The 13,136-nt window shown below is 42.4% G+C and overlaps 1 protein-coding gene across 1 annotated transcript; it reads left to right on the top strand.

Annotated features, from left to right (window-relative positions):
• Nucleotides 1-11,355: 11,355 nt before the first annotated feature.
• LOC107160740 (olfactory receptor 51G2) lies at nucleotides 11,356-12,340 on the top strand. Its single transcript, XM_015507376.1, has one exon. The coding sequence runs from the start codon at nucleotides 11,375-11,377 to the stop codon at nucleotides 12,314-12,316; it is 942 nt and encodes a 313-aa protein (XP_015362862.1). The 5' UTR covers nucleotides 11,356-11,374; the 3' UTR covers nucleotides 12,317-12,340.
• Nucleotides 12,341-13,136: the final 796 nt, after the last annotated feature.

Genomic DNA, 13,136 nt, shown 5'->3' with positions numbered 1-13,136 from the left:
AAAAAAAAAAAAAAAAAAAAAAAAAAAACTCTCTGATAAGAAGAGGGATTTACATGCCACAAATATGGTTGGGGTTTCTGCTTAATTATGATAAGAGTCTTCTGGGAGGGGGTCTCTGGCCTGCTTCAGTATATTACACATATGTCTAGATACAGGAGATTTATAACACGATATATTCATATATATATAGGTAGAGGTGTCCTCCTCTAGGACTTTACCTAGAGTCAGAAGAAGGAGAAAGTTTTGGCTCAGTAATTTCTTCCCTATCCAGTTGTGTTGCCCTAACTCTAGTTGCCAAAAGGGAAACCAGTGAGAGAGCATTTTACCCAAAATGGAAGCAAGTAGAACCAGTGGAGCTTCAAGACAGTGGGCTATATACAAAAATGATTAGTTTTAGATCCTTGAATTTCCCAAGGCATCAGGAAAGAGAGAAGATTGCAATAGTAGTAGTAGTAGTAGTAGTAGTAGTAATGTATTTGCATAACTTTACATAGGCACATATGAATATGAATACATAAAAACGACACATATTTACACAATGGCTTGTGCAGTTCAAATACGTAGATTCATGTATTCACCCTAATGGAACTGCACGCTTCCTAGTATCCTGGGTGCCTTCTGTTTCCCTGGGATTGTTGAAGAAGCCTGCTTCACTCAGTTCTGTATTCACAATTCCTCATTCTTAGAGTCCTCACCTCTTCTCATGATAGCCTTGGATCTTTGGGAAGTACTTTCTCACACCTTGACATGTATTTCACTGTTCGTTGTTTCTAGAATCACAGAAGCAGGACTGTTCTTGGCAGGAGCCTGAGCCTTGCTTTCTCCTTCCTGTTCTAAGGTAATTCCATTACTGTGGATGAGCACCCTACCTTTCGCCCTGTTTACACCAAACTAACAGGAACATGGCTGTCCAGGAACCGTCAGCTGCATGCAAGGTTGAGTAGCACTTGCTGCATTCTTACCTCATTCCTACCTCCCACCCTCTTAAATACAGGGACCTGCAGGGTGGTGTCTGGAGCTGGCTCTGCATACCTGTGTTGCTCACCCCTGCACTGCTCTTGTGTTAGATAAACATTGTCATTGAAGAATCTGTTTTTGTATTTCTCAAATGACATTATTTATTATTACCTTCACCATAAAAATGATAACTTGTTTCAAATGGCTCTGTGTTTTCAATGATTTTAGTGTCCTTTTTTATCTAAATGTTGATTGAAATGTGTGCATTTTTAAATGTTTTAATATTCGTCTAGGAAAACATTGAATTCAATAATTTTGTTAAAATTTAAATTTCCTCTGTCTTCATTAAGTCCCATCTTATTATTATGAAAGGGTTGGTTTCCTTTTCAATTCTCATATAGACTTTTTAGAGAGTAGTTTTAATGAGATTAATTACTATTACCAATATTGCATATCTAATAAACTGGAGTCCAGAACTACATTCAGGTCTGTATGACCTCAAAAGTTGAACTTTTTTGAGATTGTGATGTTCAGACCTTGTGAATTCAAATTTCTCTACATTATATCCTATTCTTCCCTCACAGAAGATACATGGCTAAGATATAGAGAAGACAGGATTATCTTTCCTATAATATGAACTAATCTTTATGCTCTTTCTATTAAGGCTATTGAAAGATTTATCAAATATTAATCAAAATTTCCTCCCTCTCCCCCCCATCTCCCTCACTCCCTCCAAACAAATGCACTGAAGTCTACTCAAAACATATCTAATAATAGCTTTCTCTTCCAAGAGTTTGGCCTTAAATATTACTCAAGATGAACATGTTTTGGATATGTTTCCCATTTCCATTAATGCAGAAATGTTCCGAGGTGAAAGGATTAGATCATGAGGGCAATAATCCAATTAGTCCATCCTAGAGTGAATGTACTCACGGGGCATTAACCATAAGTAGGTGGGGTGTGATTAGAGGAGATGAGTCACTGGTGGCATGCTCTGGCAGAGCACATCTTCCCCATGGCCCCTTCTCCTTTTTCTTTCTCTGTCTCCACACTCCCTAACTCCCTTGCTGCCATGAGGGAAGAAAATTTCCTCTGTTAGGCCTTTCCCCCATGATTTACTGCCTCACCTTGGGCTGGGAACAATGGAGTCATCCATGTACGGTCTGAGAACTCTAAAATCATGATCCTAAAATAAATTTTTTCTCGTCTAAGTTGCTTTTTTTGAGTATTTTTTTAAAACATTTTTTTAGTTGCTTATGGATCTTTATTTACTTGTTGAGAATCAAACCTAGTGCCTCACGCATACTAGGCAAGCACTATACCACTGAGCTACAACCCCAGCCCTCTAAGTTGTTCTTTTTGGGTATTTTCATCACAGCAATGCAAAACTAACTAAAACAGGCATGGAGAATAAAATGCATCTCTTATTGTATATGAAATATTATTTTGCTATTAAATATTTGCTAAATCCATGAATAGATGTTTGACAGGATTATAGCTAAATAGGTGTGATGGACTGAATTGTTTCTACCCTAAATTCTATGTTTAAGTATTGACTTGAAGGGTCTCAGGATGTAACTATATTTAGAGATAAGTTCGCTAAAGAGAAAAGTAAGTGAAAATAAGGTCACTAGGATAGAGCCATATAACTGGTGCCCTTATTAATGAGAAACTTTGGATACTTAAAGAGAAGTCAGGAGTTCACATGCACAGATAAAAGGTCATGTGAGATCATAGGAAGAGACTAAGAAAACAGGCTTCAGGAGAAGCCATGGCTGTCAACATCTTAATCTAGGATTTTGGAGACGGAACTGTGACCACCCACAGAACAGGCCCAGCGGCCTGCTGAGGGGCAGAGCCGCCCCCTACCCCACCCCANCGAATAACTGACAGCTTCCCAAATCCGGCCACTACTTCCAACCCAGGGCAACCCGAAAAAGCCAGATATGGGTGCATAACCAACCGGGTGGGATGCCTGCTTCTGGCCAGCCCACCCACAGCTCCCACCGTCACCTGAGGCTCCCTTCCCCTACTGCGGAGCTTCCCCTCCTCCTCCTGTGACAAGCTCAGAGTGAACAGCCTCTGCTCCTGGCAGTCATTGGAGTCTTCGTTTATGTTCACAGCTCAGGGGGTGAGAAGCTCCCTGTCTCCCAGAGCTCCCAGTTCATTCTAGTGAGGTCATGTGCCTCCATCCTGCCCACTGACGGACCCCCTGGGCAGCCTGCTTGCCCACGAGTGTCTGACCCCTGAGCGGTCAGCCAGGTAGAGGTGCCCTGAGAACTGGATGTTCTGGGGACACCTGGACCCCTGAGGAACTTTATTTCCTGGGTGTGGCATGGGGGAGGGGCCTAGCTTCGTCTTGAGTTCAGATCCCAGCCCCGCACTGGCTTTGGGGGCCATGGGCAGCAGTTGTCTGATTGGCTAGTAGAGATGACTGAAGGAGCTAATTTGGGTTAGATGCCTGGCATCTAGGAAAGGTGCCTGAAACAGGAACTGGCAGCCAGTTGTGGTGACACAGGAGTGTGTGCCCGCCTCAGCCAGCACCACCTCAAGCTGCCAAAGGCTCAGAAAACAGTTGGGGCGGATGTGCTGTGGCTCTTCAGCGGCATGATCTTCACCTTAGCTTTCCTAGGAGACAGGAGATGTAAACTGGGGGACTCAGGGACCCGTGGCTATGACCCTGTCCCCCAGAAGGCTCCCACCTGATTGGAAGCAAGGGTTACTACCCCAGGGGCTGACAGGGTAGATGACATTCCGCCAGAAGGTGTGGTTCCCAAAGATGCTAGTGAAGCGTTTCGTGTAAGACGGCTGCACTGGGGTGTTCTGTACCAGAACCCAACTGCTGTTCACCCACACTAGAGAGAAAGCCGGCAAAGACGTCATCTCTATCCTTTAACAGGAGCAAAGCGCTGAGTCCAGAGAAGCCACATTAATGTGGGCTTTCAGGCATTTGGAGAAAAGGAGGTGAGACTTGACAGAGAAGAGGGGCCTCTGACGCCACACCTCCAACATGGCACCTGCGATGGGCCTGGGCCATGTGACTGCCCAGCAGAGCCCTCTAGAGGACCCTCTAGCTGCCAGAGATCAGAGAAAGCAGGCATTTGGTCTCCAGATGCCCACGTAGACCTAGGAAGGCAGTGCGGAGGTGATTCTGGTGGTGCCCACAGCAGCCACAGCCACTTCTAAGGCAGCAGCACCAGCAGGGGTTCCGGACCCCATAGTGGGGCAGTGGGAGTGGGCCCCCAGGCTCGGAAGCATCCACTGTCCAGAGCACAGCTCCCAAGCGTAGTTCCCTGCCATCCTGGCAATCCTGTCGCTCCCCAATAGTCTCCCAGTCCCTCCTCCTCCCCATCAGTGCCTTGCCACCAGGAAGCTGATCTGATGCAGCCCACAAGGCCCATGGAAACAAGGGATGATTACAGTAAGGAAAAAAACAACACAGTTGATTTCAATTTCATGACATGTTTCTCAATAATTGGATACAGAAACAAGGACTTAAGATGAACGGGCTGTTACCAGATGGAGAGAAGTGATGGGGTTTCCATCGTAGAGCTGAGAAGAGGGCATTGGAGCCAGGTGTGGTGGTGCACACCAGTAATCCCAGTTACTCTGGAGGTTAGAGCAGGAGGATCACAAGTTCAAGGCCAGCCTGGCAACTTAGCAAGATGCTGTCTCAAAATAAAAAGGGCTGGGGAAGCAGCTCAGTGGTAGAACACCCGAGTTCCATCCCCAATACTGAAAAAAAAAAAATAGTGCAATGTGGTTTTCAGAGTCTCGGGTTTTCATGAGACCTGCCCTCTCTGCATCCCCCACTCACATTTTATCACCCCACTCACCTCAGTCTCCCTTTACGACCAGCTATCTATCATCTCACACTGAAGCAGTCAGCTTGCTATGGGACACATTTCAGCATGGCTGTGCCTCACAAGCTCACTTGAATTCCCTTATTTGAGACCCTGGGTCCATGTCAGCTGGCCTGGCTTCTAGCCCCAGCTCTGGAACTAACTAAAATAATTCTTCTCTCTAGGCCTCAGTTTTTCCCACTTTAAAAAAAAAAAAAATGGAAAGAACCAACTTGTTTCTGTACAAAGGTCCTCCCAGTTCCAAATTCTATGATGCCATTATTCTGATTCTTTGGAAATCCGTCCCTAGGTGGACCACAGAAGTAACATAAGAAACAGGAAGAGCCGGCTAGTGTTGTGGCTCAGTGGTAGAGCACTCGCCTAGCTAGTGTGAGGCCCTAGGTTCAATTCTCAGCACTGCATAAAAATAAATAAATAAAACAAAGGTATTATGTCCAACTACAACTAAAAAATAAATATATTTTTTAAAAAAGAAAAACAAGAAGAGCAAAAACAAACCACCTTTCCTGTTCAGCAAGGTGGGAGATATCCATTTTGCAGCTAAGTTCATTCCCTGCCTTCCTGTAGCCATCAGGAGAGCTGGTCATGAAAACAAAAGCCATTCTAGGTGTTTCAGGTAGGAAGGGTTCCAGAAGATCCAGAGAATTGGACACTTGAATGACTGCTTAGGACAGCTGGGAGAGCAAGGTTCAGGCCAGCAGCCACCAGAGGCAGATGATTTATAGTTCAGGTGGATGCTGCAGAGGACCCATAATCTCAGCAATCACTGCAGCCACCAACCTCAGCCGCCAAGGCACCACACCATGCAATTTTCAAAGGCTTGAATTTTGCCCAGGCACTGAGCTGCCTGGGTTCTCTTCCTCCACCTCCCAGTTTTCTCAGCAATGCTTCTTATTGGCAGAATCTTGCTTGGAGCTGTACAGGGAAAGGGATTCTGGGAAATGTAGTTTCAGTCTTCTCCCCTAAGCTATAGTCTGTATAAGCATGCAGCCGCAGTGCCAAGGGACAACAGACACTAGTATGGCTATATGTAAATCAATGGATGTGTAACTAATGTGATTCTGCAATCTGTATATGGGGTAAAAATGGGAGCTCATAACCCACTTGAATCAAAGTGTGAAATATGATATATCAAGAACTATGTAATGTTTTGAACAACCAACAATAAAAAATAAAAAAAAAAGAATCTAGGATTTTGTTGGCCTTCAGAACTATAAAAAAATAAATCCTTTGTTAAGTTATCAAGTCTATAGCATTTTATTACATAAACTAGTAAATATAACAGGCAACTGAGATGGGTAGTAATTCTAGGCTAAAAGTGAAGATAAATATTTAATTACGGAAGGAATAGAAAATTCTGATTATGAAATCAGATTTGTAAAGAAATCATGAAGACAATGATATGTATGTGAAAATTCCCAAATCCCGTGGTTGACATAAATATCCGATTTTCTGAATCTGTCAGGAAAGGACAAGGCCCAGAAATATGCATTTAACAAGCATCACAAGAGATTCTGATCCAGATCATCTGACGACTGTGATTTGAGCCACACTGGTTCATCATACTTCAATGTGTATACAGCACATCCATCAAGAACACGAGAGTGAGGCCACAGGACCAACCAGGTCAACAAACTGGAATAAACTCTTGGGACTGGTTTGGGGACTCTGGAACATTCCTTTATAGCTTTACCTTCACACTCCCAAGAGAAAGCCAACAAGTTCATTTTGATTATCTGAGTAATAAAAACACTGAAATGGCCCTCCCTTCCTGTCTCTAATTGTCTTCCCCCTCAACTTTCCCAGTGTCCAAAAATGGATGGCTAACTCTTCATATCTTTGTATTTACCTGTAAAAACTCATTTTCAAGTTTTTTTAAAATTTGTTTATTGTGTTGCCTTCTATTTTTTTTTCTCTTTCTTTTGTTTTGGTACCAAGGATTCAACCCAGGGCCTATTAAGCACATGCTGTACCACTGAGCTTCACCCTAACCCTCGCTATTCAATTTTAACAGAGTCACCTTCCATGCAATGGAACACCAGAACTCATTTCTCATATAGAACTCTAAATTAGTGCCCATCGAGCACCTTCTCCTCATCCCACTTCCCCCCTTTCTCTCCCTGGTCCTTAATAACCATTGTTTTACTTACATTTTCTGAGACCAACTTTATTAGATTCCACAACAGTAAGATTATGTGATATTTGTCTTTCTGTGTCTAGCTTACTAAAAAGCCCTTTCAAAATATCAAATATGGTTATCTATGCCTACCATGCCCAAGGTCACTCCCAATGTACATAATTGGAACTGTGCTGTACCATACATGCAACATTATCAACAGCACATGCTCTACTTTCCTGGAGTTGCAGAGTTTGTTCAAAATTTTCTCAACATCCTTCAGCAGTAGTAACAAGAACATGGCACCCACTGGACTTCCCATCCAGGCAGCTCAAAGTTGTCTCCTTTTTATCTTTCCCTCAGAGACTGAGATAATGAGGTCCAGAGACCTATCCACAGTAGGGAATTGATTAAAGATCCTCAAAGGGTCTCAATAGTACTTTCGGCACTTACATAAAATCACGGATTTAAACATCCACCCTCCAGTCCCTCCATACCTCCTATGCCCTGTGTGTTTAGCCTCCCTTCTTCCTGGTTGTGAGTTGTAGAGCTTCTAGGTGCTCCGCTGTGGAGCAGAGATCTCAGAAGAGTCAACCTGAGGTGGAGAAGGAGGAGAGATAAAGGATTTGAACCATGAAAAGGCTATAGAGGATGCCTGCTGAAGATGGAAACAGCTGCACCCAGATCTCGCTAACTGCACAGGATCCCAGATCTGACCTTAGAAGTAGCTCAGAAAACGGCTTTCTCACATCCATTCACTTCCTTGGTTCCTGCCCAGAGATTTGCTTCCTACACAGTAACAGCTGGATCATTGATGTAAGCAAGTTGAGTGGGCAAAATTGAGGTGCAGAAATGAGATGAACTCAATTATGAAGGGCTCAGCATCTAGTCGTTAGCCCCAGGCACAGGGTTATAGAATCAAGAGTTACTTCCAAAAAACAAAGAGTTAGGTGGATAAGAAATAATTTGACCCTCTGGAAGAAAAGCTTTTCTGTAACACAAAAGGACATTTCTATGAGTAACTACAAAATATAAATAGAATCAGAACAGTCATTTATCTTGCCCAAGTCCCTTCAGAAAAAAAATCCCCAAGCAGAGCAACTAGGGGTAGAAAGTCATGTTAAATTTACTTCCCAATCCCACCCTACTTTTGATAATTGCTTTAGTACTAATTAGAAACAATGAAATCTTCCCCAAACCTGATAATAGATATTCTGAATATATATTAATAAGAAGCACTTAGAAGAATTATCTTACCAGCATCTTTCTGGTCAGCAGGCTAAAACAAAAGGTGATCTTTCCCAAGCAGATATCACTTGGCTTCATTATTCTAGACTTTTTTTTTATTTCCATGTCCCTTCCTCCAACCTATCCTTCTCTCTCTGGTTCCTATTTGCCCCCCACCTACCACCACTTACACTTACAAAGCACAGCTTCCAAATCCAAACACAGTCTGTCTTTAGCCTACCACAAACAGGTGGTAGGAACCAAAGGTTTTTGATCTCTCTATATATCTTTTGTCATGTAACCTTAACCCGTTAAACAGCCAATTTATTAATTCAATTTTTTTCCAATAATTGGTATGTGCTTTGCAGCTTCAGAATTTGAATTCCAGCTCCACCACTGATGGACAGTATGACTTCAGACACACTATTGAATTCTCTCTCTTTCCACGTTTGCAAGTTGAGATAATACTACTAACTTGCAATGTTTCTCTAAGACCTTAATATGATCATTTTTACAGTGGTCCTGGTAAAATGCTTGGCAAATAGTAGCTGATTATCAGGAATTATTTCACTCTAAGACAATTTTCTGCCTTTATTTTCATAAGTCATATTGTTGACTAAGATGTAGTGTGCCTGTCTCTGACAGGTAAGTTTATTCTGCCTTTTCTAAATTCACTGTGATGAATAATGTGGTGACCACTGATCATGGCTGCAGCAGAAGCCAAGAAACTTAATGTGAAAGCCAACCTCAGCTTCAAGTGGACAGTGAGTTAATAACAGAGGCAATTTAATGGCTTTGGAGTGAAAGACAAAATGTCTCTCTATATATGTATGCATTTCTCTAACCAATTTTTTGTCTGATTTTTTTTTCAGTGCTAGGGATTGAAACCCAGAGCCCCACAAAATTCAGGCAAGTACTCCACCACTGTGGTGCATCCCTAATCCATTTATTTATTACTTTACATAGAGATCAGGATTCAGTACACTTTAAAGGACTATTGATTTTTATGATAGCTGCTGCTTTTTAACGCTGAATTACCATTTTTTTTAAAGTGTAACAGCTGATTCGAGTCTGGAGTCAGAAAAATTAGCTCTTGCTTCAAACCCCATTTTGGCCTTTTACATCTCTCTGCTTTTATCTATGTTTATAATTTACTTTAAGCCCCTGTTTATTCATCTATAAAATGACACTATTGTGAGAATGCCATCATAGGAGTTTTTAAGGAGATAAAAATGTACCAAGTTACTAATATTTAACTAAATAAAAATTGAACTCTATTCATGCAAGAAAAAAAAAATGCTGAACACTTGCTATTCCATAGCATATTCTAAGCACAGACTTCATAGAGGCTAAGAAAGCAAAGCCTGTGCCCACTTTGAGCTCACATTCCAGTGAGATTATCCATGAGGTGTGAGGAGATCACTGCTTTAGAAGTCAAGAAGCCTCAGTTGGCATCTGACCTCTGCCCCTGAACTAGACTCCCAAACCTTTCTTTCTTCATCTCTAGAAGAATGGGCCTACCAGCATCATTGACCTTTGCACTGTGGACTCTCGTGGATGTGGCTTCATGATCAGGAATGTGGCCACGGAGGATGGTGCTGCATTCTCTCCTGCCACCCAGCTCCTTAGCAGTTGGATTCCTAGACTTCTGGGGAATGCCAGTTCCTAACTGAGTGGAGGATCAGGACTTGGATGATTTTTATGTAGCTTTCAGGAATAGCTTCACAAACAGCCATCACACACTCTCCAGTTCACTCCAGAGTTGCAAGGTGGGCAGCATTTATGAAAATTCTGGAGCAGGCTGGGCTTCTGTGTTGGGAAGACCAGAAAGGAGGTGAGTGAAGGGCTTGTCTTTGTCCAGGATTGGGGTTTTTATTTGACTGAAGAAGTTAAACAAAACAGAAAAGAGAAAAGAGCAAAGAATAGCAAAGGAACAAAGCAAGATAAGGGGAAAAGAAAATTTGGGACATTAGTGAGGAAAAAGGCATATGAGGAGTTTTCAATAAAAGATCTATTCCTACTGCCAAGTATGGTTGCTCATGCCTATAATCCCAGTGACTAGGGAGTTTGAGGCAGGAGGATTGCAAGTTTAAGGTCAGCCTGGATACTTTGGTGAGATCCTGTCTCAAAATTTAAAAAAGGATGGGTATGTAGCTCAGTGGCAGAGCATCTCTGGGTTCAACCCCTAGTCCTGAAAAAAAACATATTTTTATTTATAAGAAGAAGCCAAATTTAACATGGACAATAAGAATAGGAAAAATGTTCTTACTCCTTACCATGAAGGAGCCAACAGATCGATTACTAGCATCCAAGGAATAAGTTGTTGTAGAATAAAAGCCACACACACACACACACACACACACACACACACACACACACACAAAGCCATGTGATTCCATTGTAGAATGCAGCCACTGTTGACCCACCATGTCACAGGAGGTAAACTGAATTTTCCCCGCTCCCATCAGCCTCTCTCCTGGGATTGCTTCTGTATTGGGAAGACCAGAGGATGTGAGTAACCCTTTGTCTAGGTGAGGGGTTTTATTCAACAATGAAGTTAAACAAAACAGAAAAAAAAGTGAAAAGATCAAAGAAGAGCAAAGGAACAAAGCAAGATAAGGGAAAGAAAAGATAAAAGAAAATCTGGGACATTGGTGAGACAGTGACTAAGTCTAATAAAAATTTAAAGCTGAGCAATATGGCACACACCTATAGTCTCACCTACACACACACACAGGAAGTTGAAGCTAAAGAATCCCTTGATCCCATGAGCTCAAAACCAGCCTGGGAAACCTAATGAGATGCCAACTAAAAAAAAAAAAAAACTCTAGAAAGCAAGGGAGCCTGGCAAGGGAGGTTGATACAGTGGTCATAACATTCAACTCACTAAGTTTAGCTCTTAAAAGTTGCACAACATTAGGAAGTCCCTTGACAATTCCACATCTTTCTTATTGAAACTACAAGACAACAAAATATTTCCTTCAAACAGATGATGAGAGGAAATCAGAGATAAGAGTGAAACAACCTCTTAGAACAGCTGGACAGTTCCAGGTCTATTTGATTCTGATATCTCTCTCTCTCTCTCTCTCTCTCTCTCTCTCTCTCTCTCTCTCTCCTCACATTCATTCAATTTCTTCAAGGTGCAATCAACAGCATTTGCACAGGTCAGGGTTTTAGAAGAAATTGACCTCACCCTTTCTCCCCACATACAATGACACTGGGATCCGTGGGAAACAGCAGCAGCATGACGTCTTCCTTCCTGCTGAGTGGCATTCCTGGGCTGGAGCATGTGCACATCTGGATCTCCATCCCACTATGCTTCATGTACCTGGTCTCCATCCTGGGCAACTGCACAATTCTTTTCATCATTAAAACAGAGCCCTCCCTCCATGAGCCTATGTACCTCTTCTTGTCCATGCTGTCTCTGACTGACCTAGGGCTGTCCATTTGCACCCTCCCAACAGTGCTGGGTATCTTTTGGGTTGGGGCACGAGATATTGGTCATGATGCCTGTTTTGCCCAGCTCTTTTTCATTCACTGCTTGTCCTTCCTGGAGTCCTCTGTGCTACTGTCTATGGCTTTTGACCGTTTTGTGGCTATTTGCCGCCCCCTGCACTATGCTTCCATTCTCAACAACACAGTCATTAGCAGAATTGGCCTTGCATCTCTGGGCCGGAGTGTAGCCCTCATTTTCCCCTTGCCTTTTATGCTCAAAAGATTCCCCTACTGTGGCTCTCCAGTCCTCTCACATTCCTATTGCCTCCACCAAGAGGTGATGAAATTGGCCTGTGCAGACATTAAGGCCAATAGTATCTATGGCATGTTTGTCATTGTCTCCACAGTAGGTGTAGACTCACTGCTGATCCTCTTATCCTATGCTCTGATCCTGCGAACTGTGTTATCCATTGCCTCCAGGGCTGAAAGGCTCAAAGCTCTTAACACATGTGTTTCCCACATCTGTGCTGTGCTCCTCTTCTACACTCCCATGATTGGCTTGTCTGTCATCCATCGCTTTGGAAAGAAGGCACCCCATCTGGTCCAGGTGGTTATGGGCTTTGTGTATCTTTTGTTCCCTCCTGTGATGAACCCCATTGTCTACAGTGTGAAGACTAAACAGATTCGTGATCGGGTGACCCACGCTCTTTGTTACTAATTAGGTCAAGTCTTGGAGGCACCATCTCCTTCAATCCATCCTTCCTCTTCTATCTTTATAATATCTCACATGCATAAAATAGAGGAAACTTACTTATTTACACAACAAACATACAAGAATGAGCAAACCACAGCTTTCACACAGTTCTCACTCTGTTCAGGTGAATGTGGAGGGAGACAGTAGACTATGGTACTGGTAAGTTGTATTTTCCATGCCCTCCACCACCAGGATCTCCTCCGGTCTGCCATGAAAAAAGCTATTTCTGTATGATGAATGTGTGAACCTAGAATATGATACTGTGGCAGAGTTAAGATTAGCCCCAGGCAGCAAATATATAATAGCATAGATTATGTGTGAGTCCAGAGTGGTTTCTATATTACTCAGCCATAAAGAAGAATTAAATTATGGCATTTGCTGATAAATGGATGGAACTGGAGACTATTATGCTAAGTGAAATAAGCCAATCCCCCAAAACCAAAGGCCAATGTTCTCTCTGATATGTTGATACAGACTGTTCACAATAGGGGAATTGGTGTTTACTGGATTGGTAAGGGTGGAGTGCAGGGAAGACAGTAGAATGAATCTGACATAACTTTCTTATGTTCATATATGAATACATGAGCAGTGTAACCCCACATCCTGTACAACCACAAAATGGGAAGTTATACTCCATATATAAATGATATCTCAAAATACATTCTACTATCTATGTGTCTATATACTTCAGAAAAAACATGAAACCATTGCATAGGCACTTATAATTTTTACATGCACTTGTAATTCCTATATCCACACATTAGTTATGTTCTCTTACATCTTA

This window comes from Marmota marmota, unplaced genomic scaffold, assembly GCF_001458135.2.
Source record: "Marmota marmota marmota unplaced genomic scaffold, marMar, whole genome shotgun sequence".
NCBI lineage: Eukaryota > Metazoa > Chordata > Mammalia > Rodentia > Sciuridae > Marmota > Marmota marmota.
The sequence above is the reverse complement of the archived record's forward strand: the minus strand, read 5'-3'. Positions and strand labels throughout refer to the sequence as shown.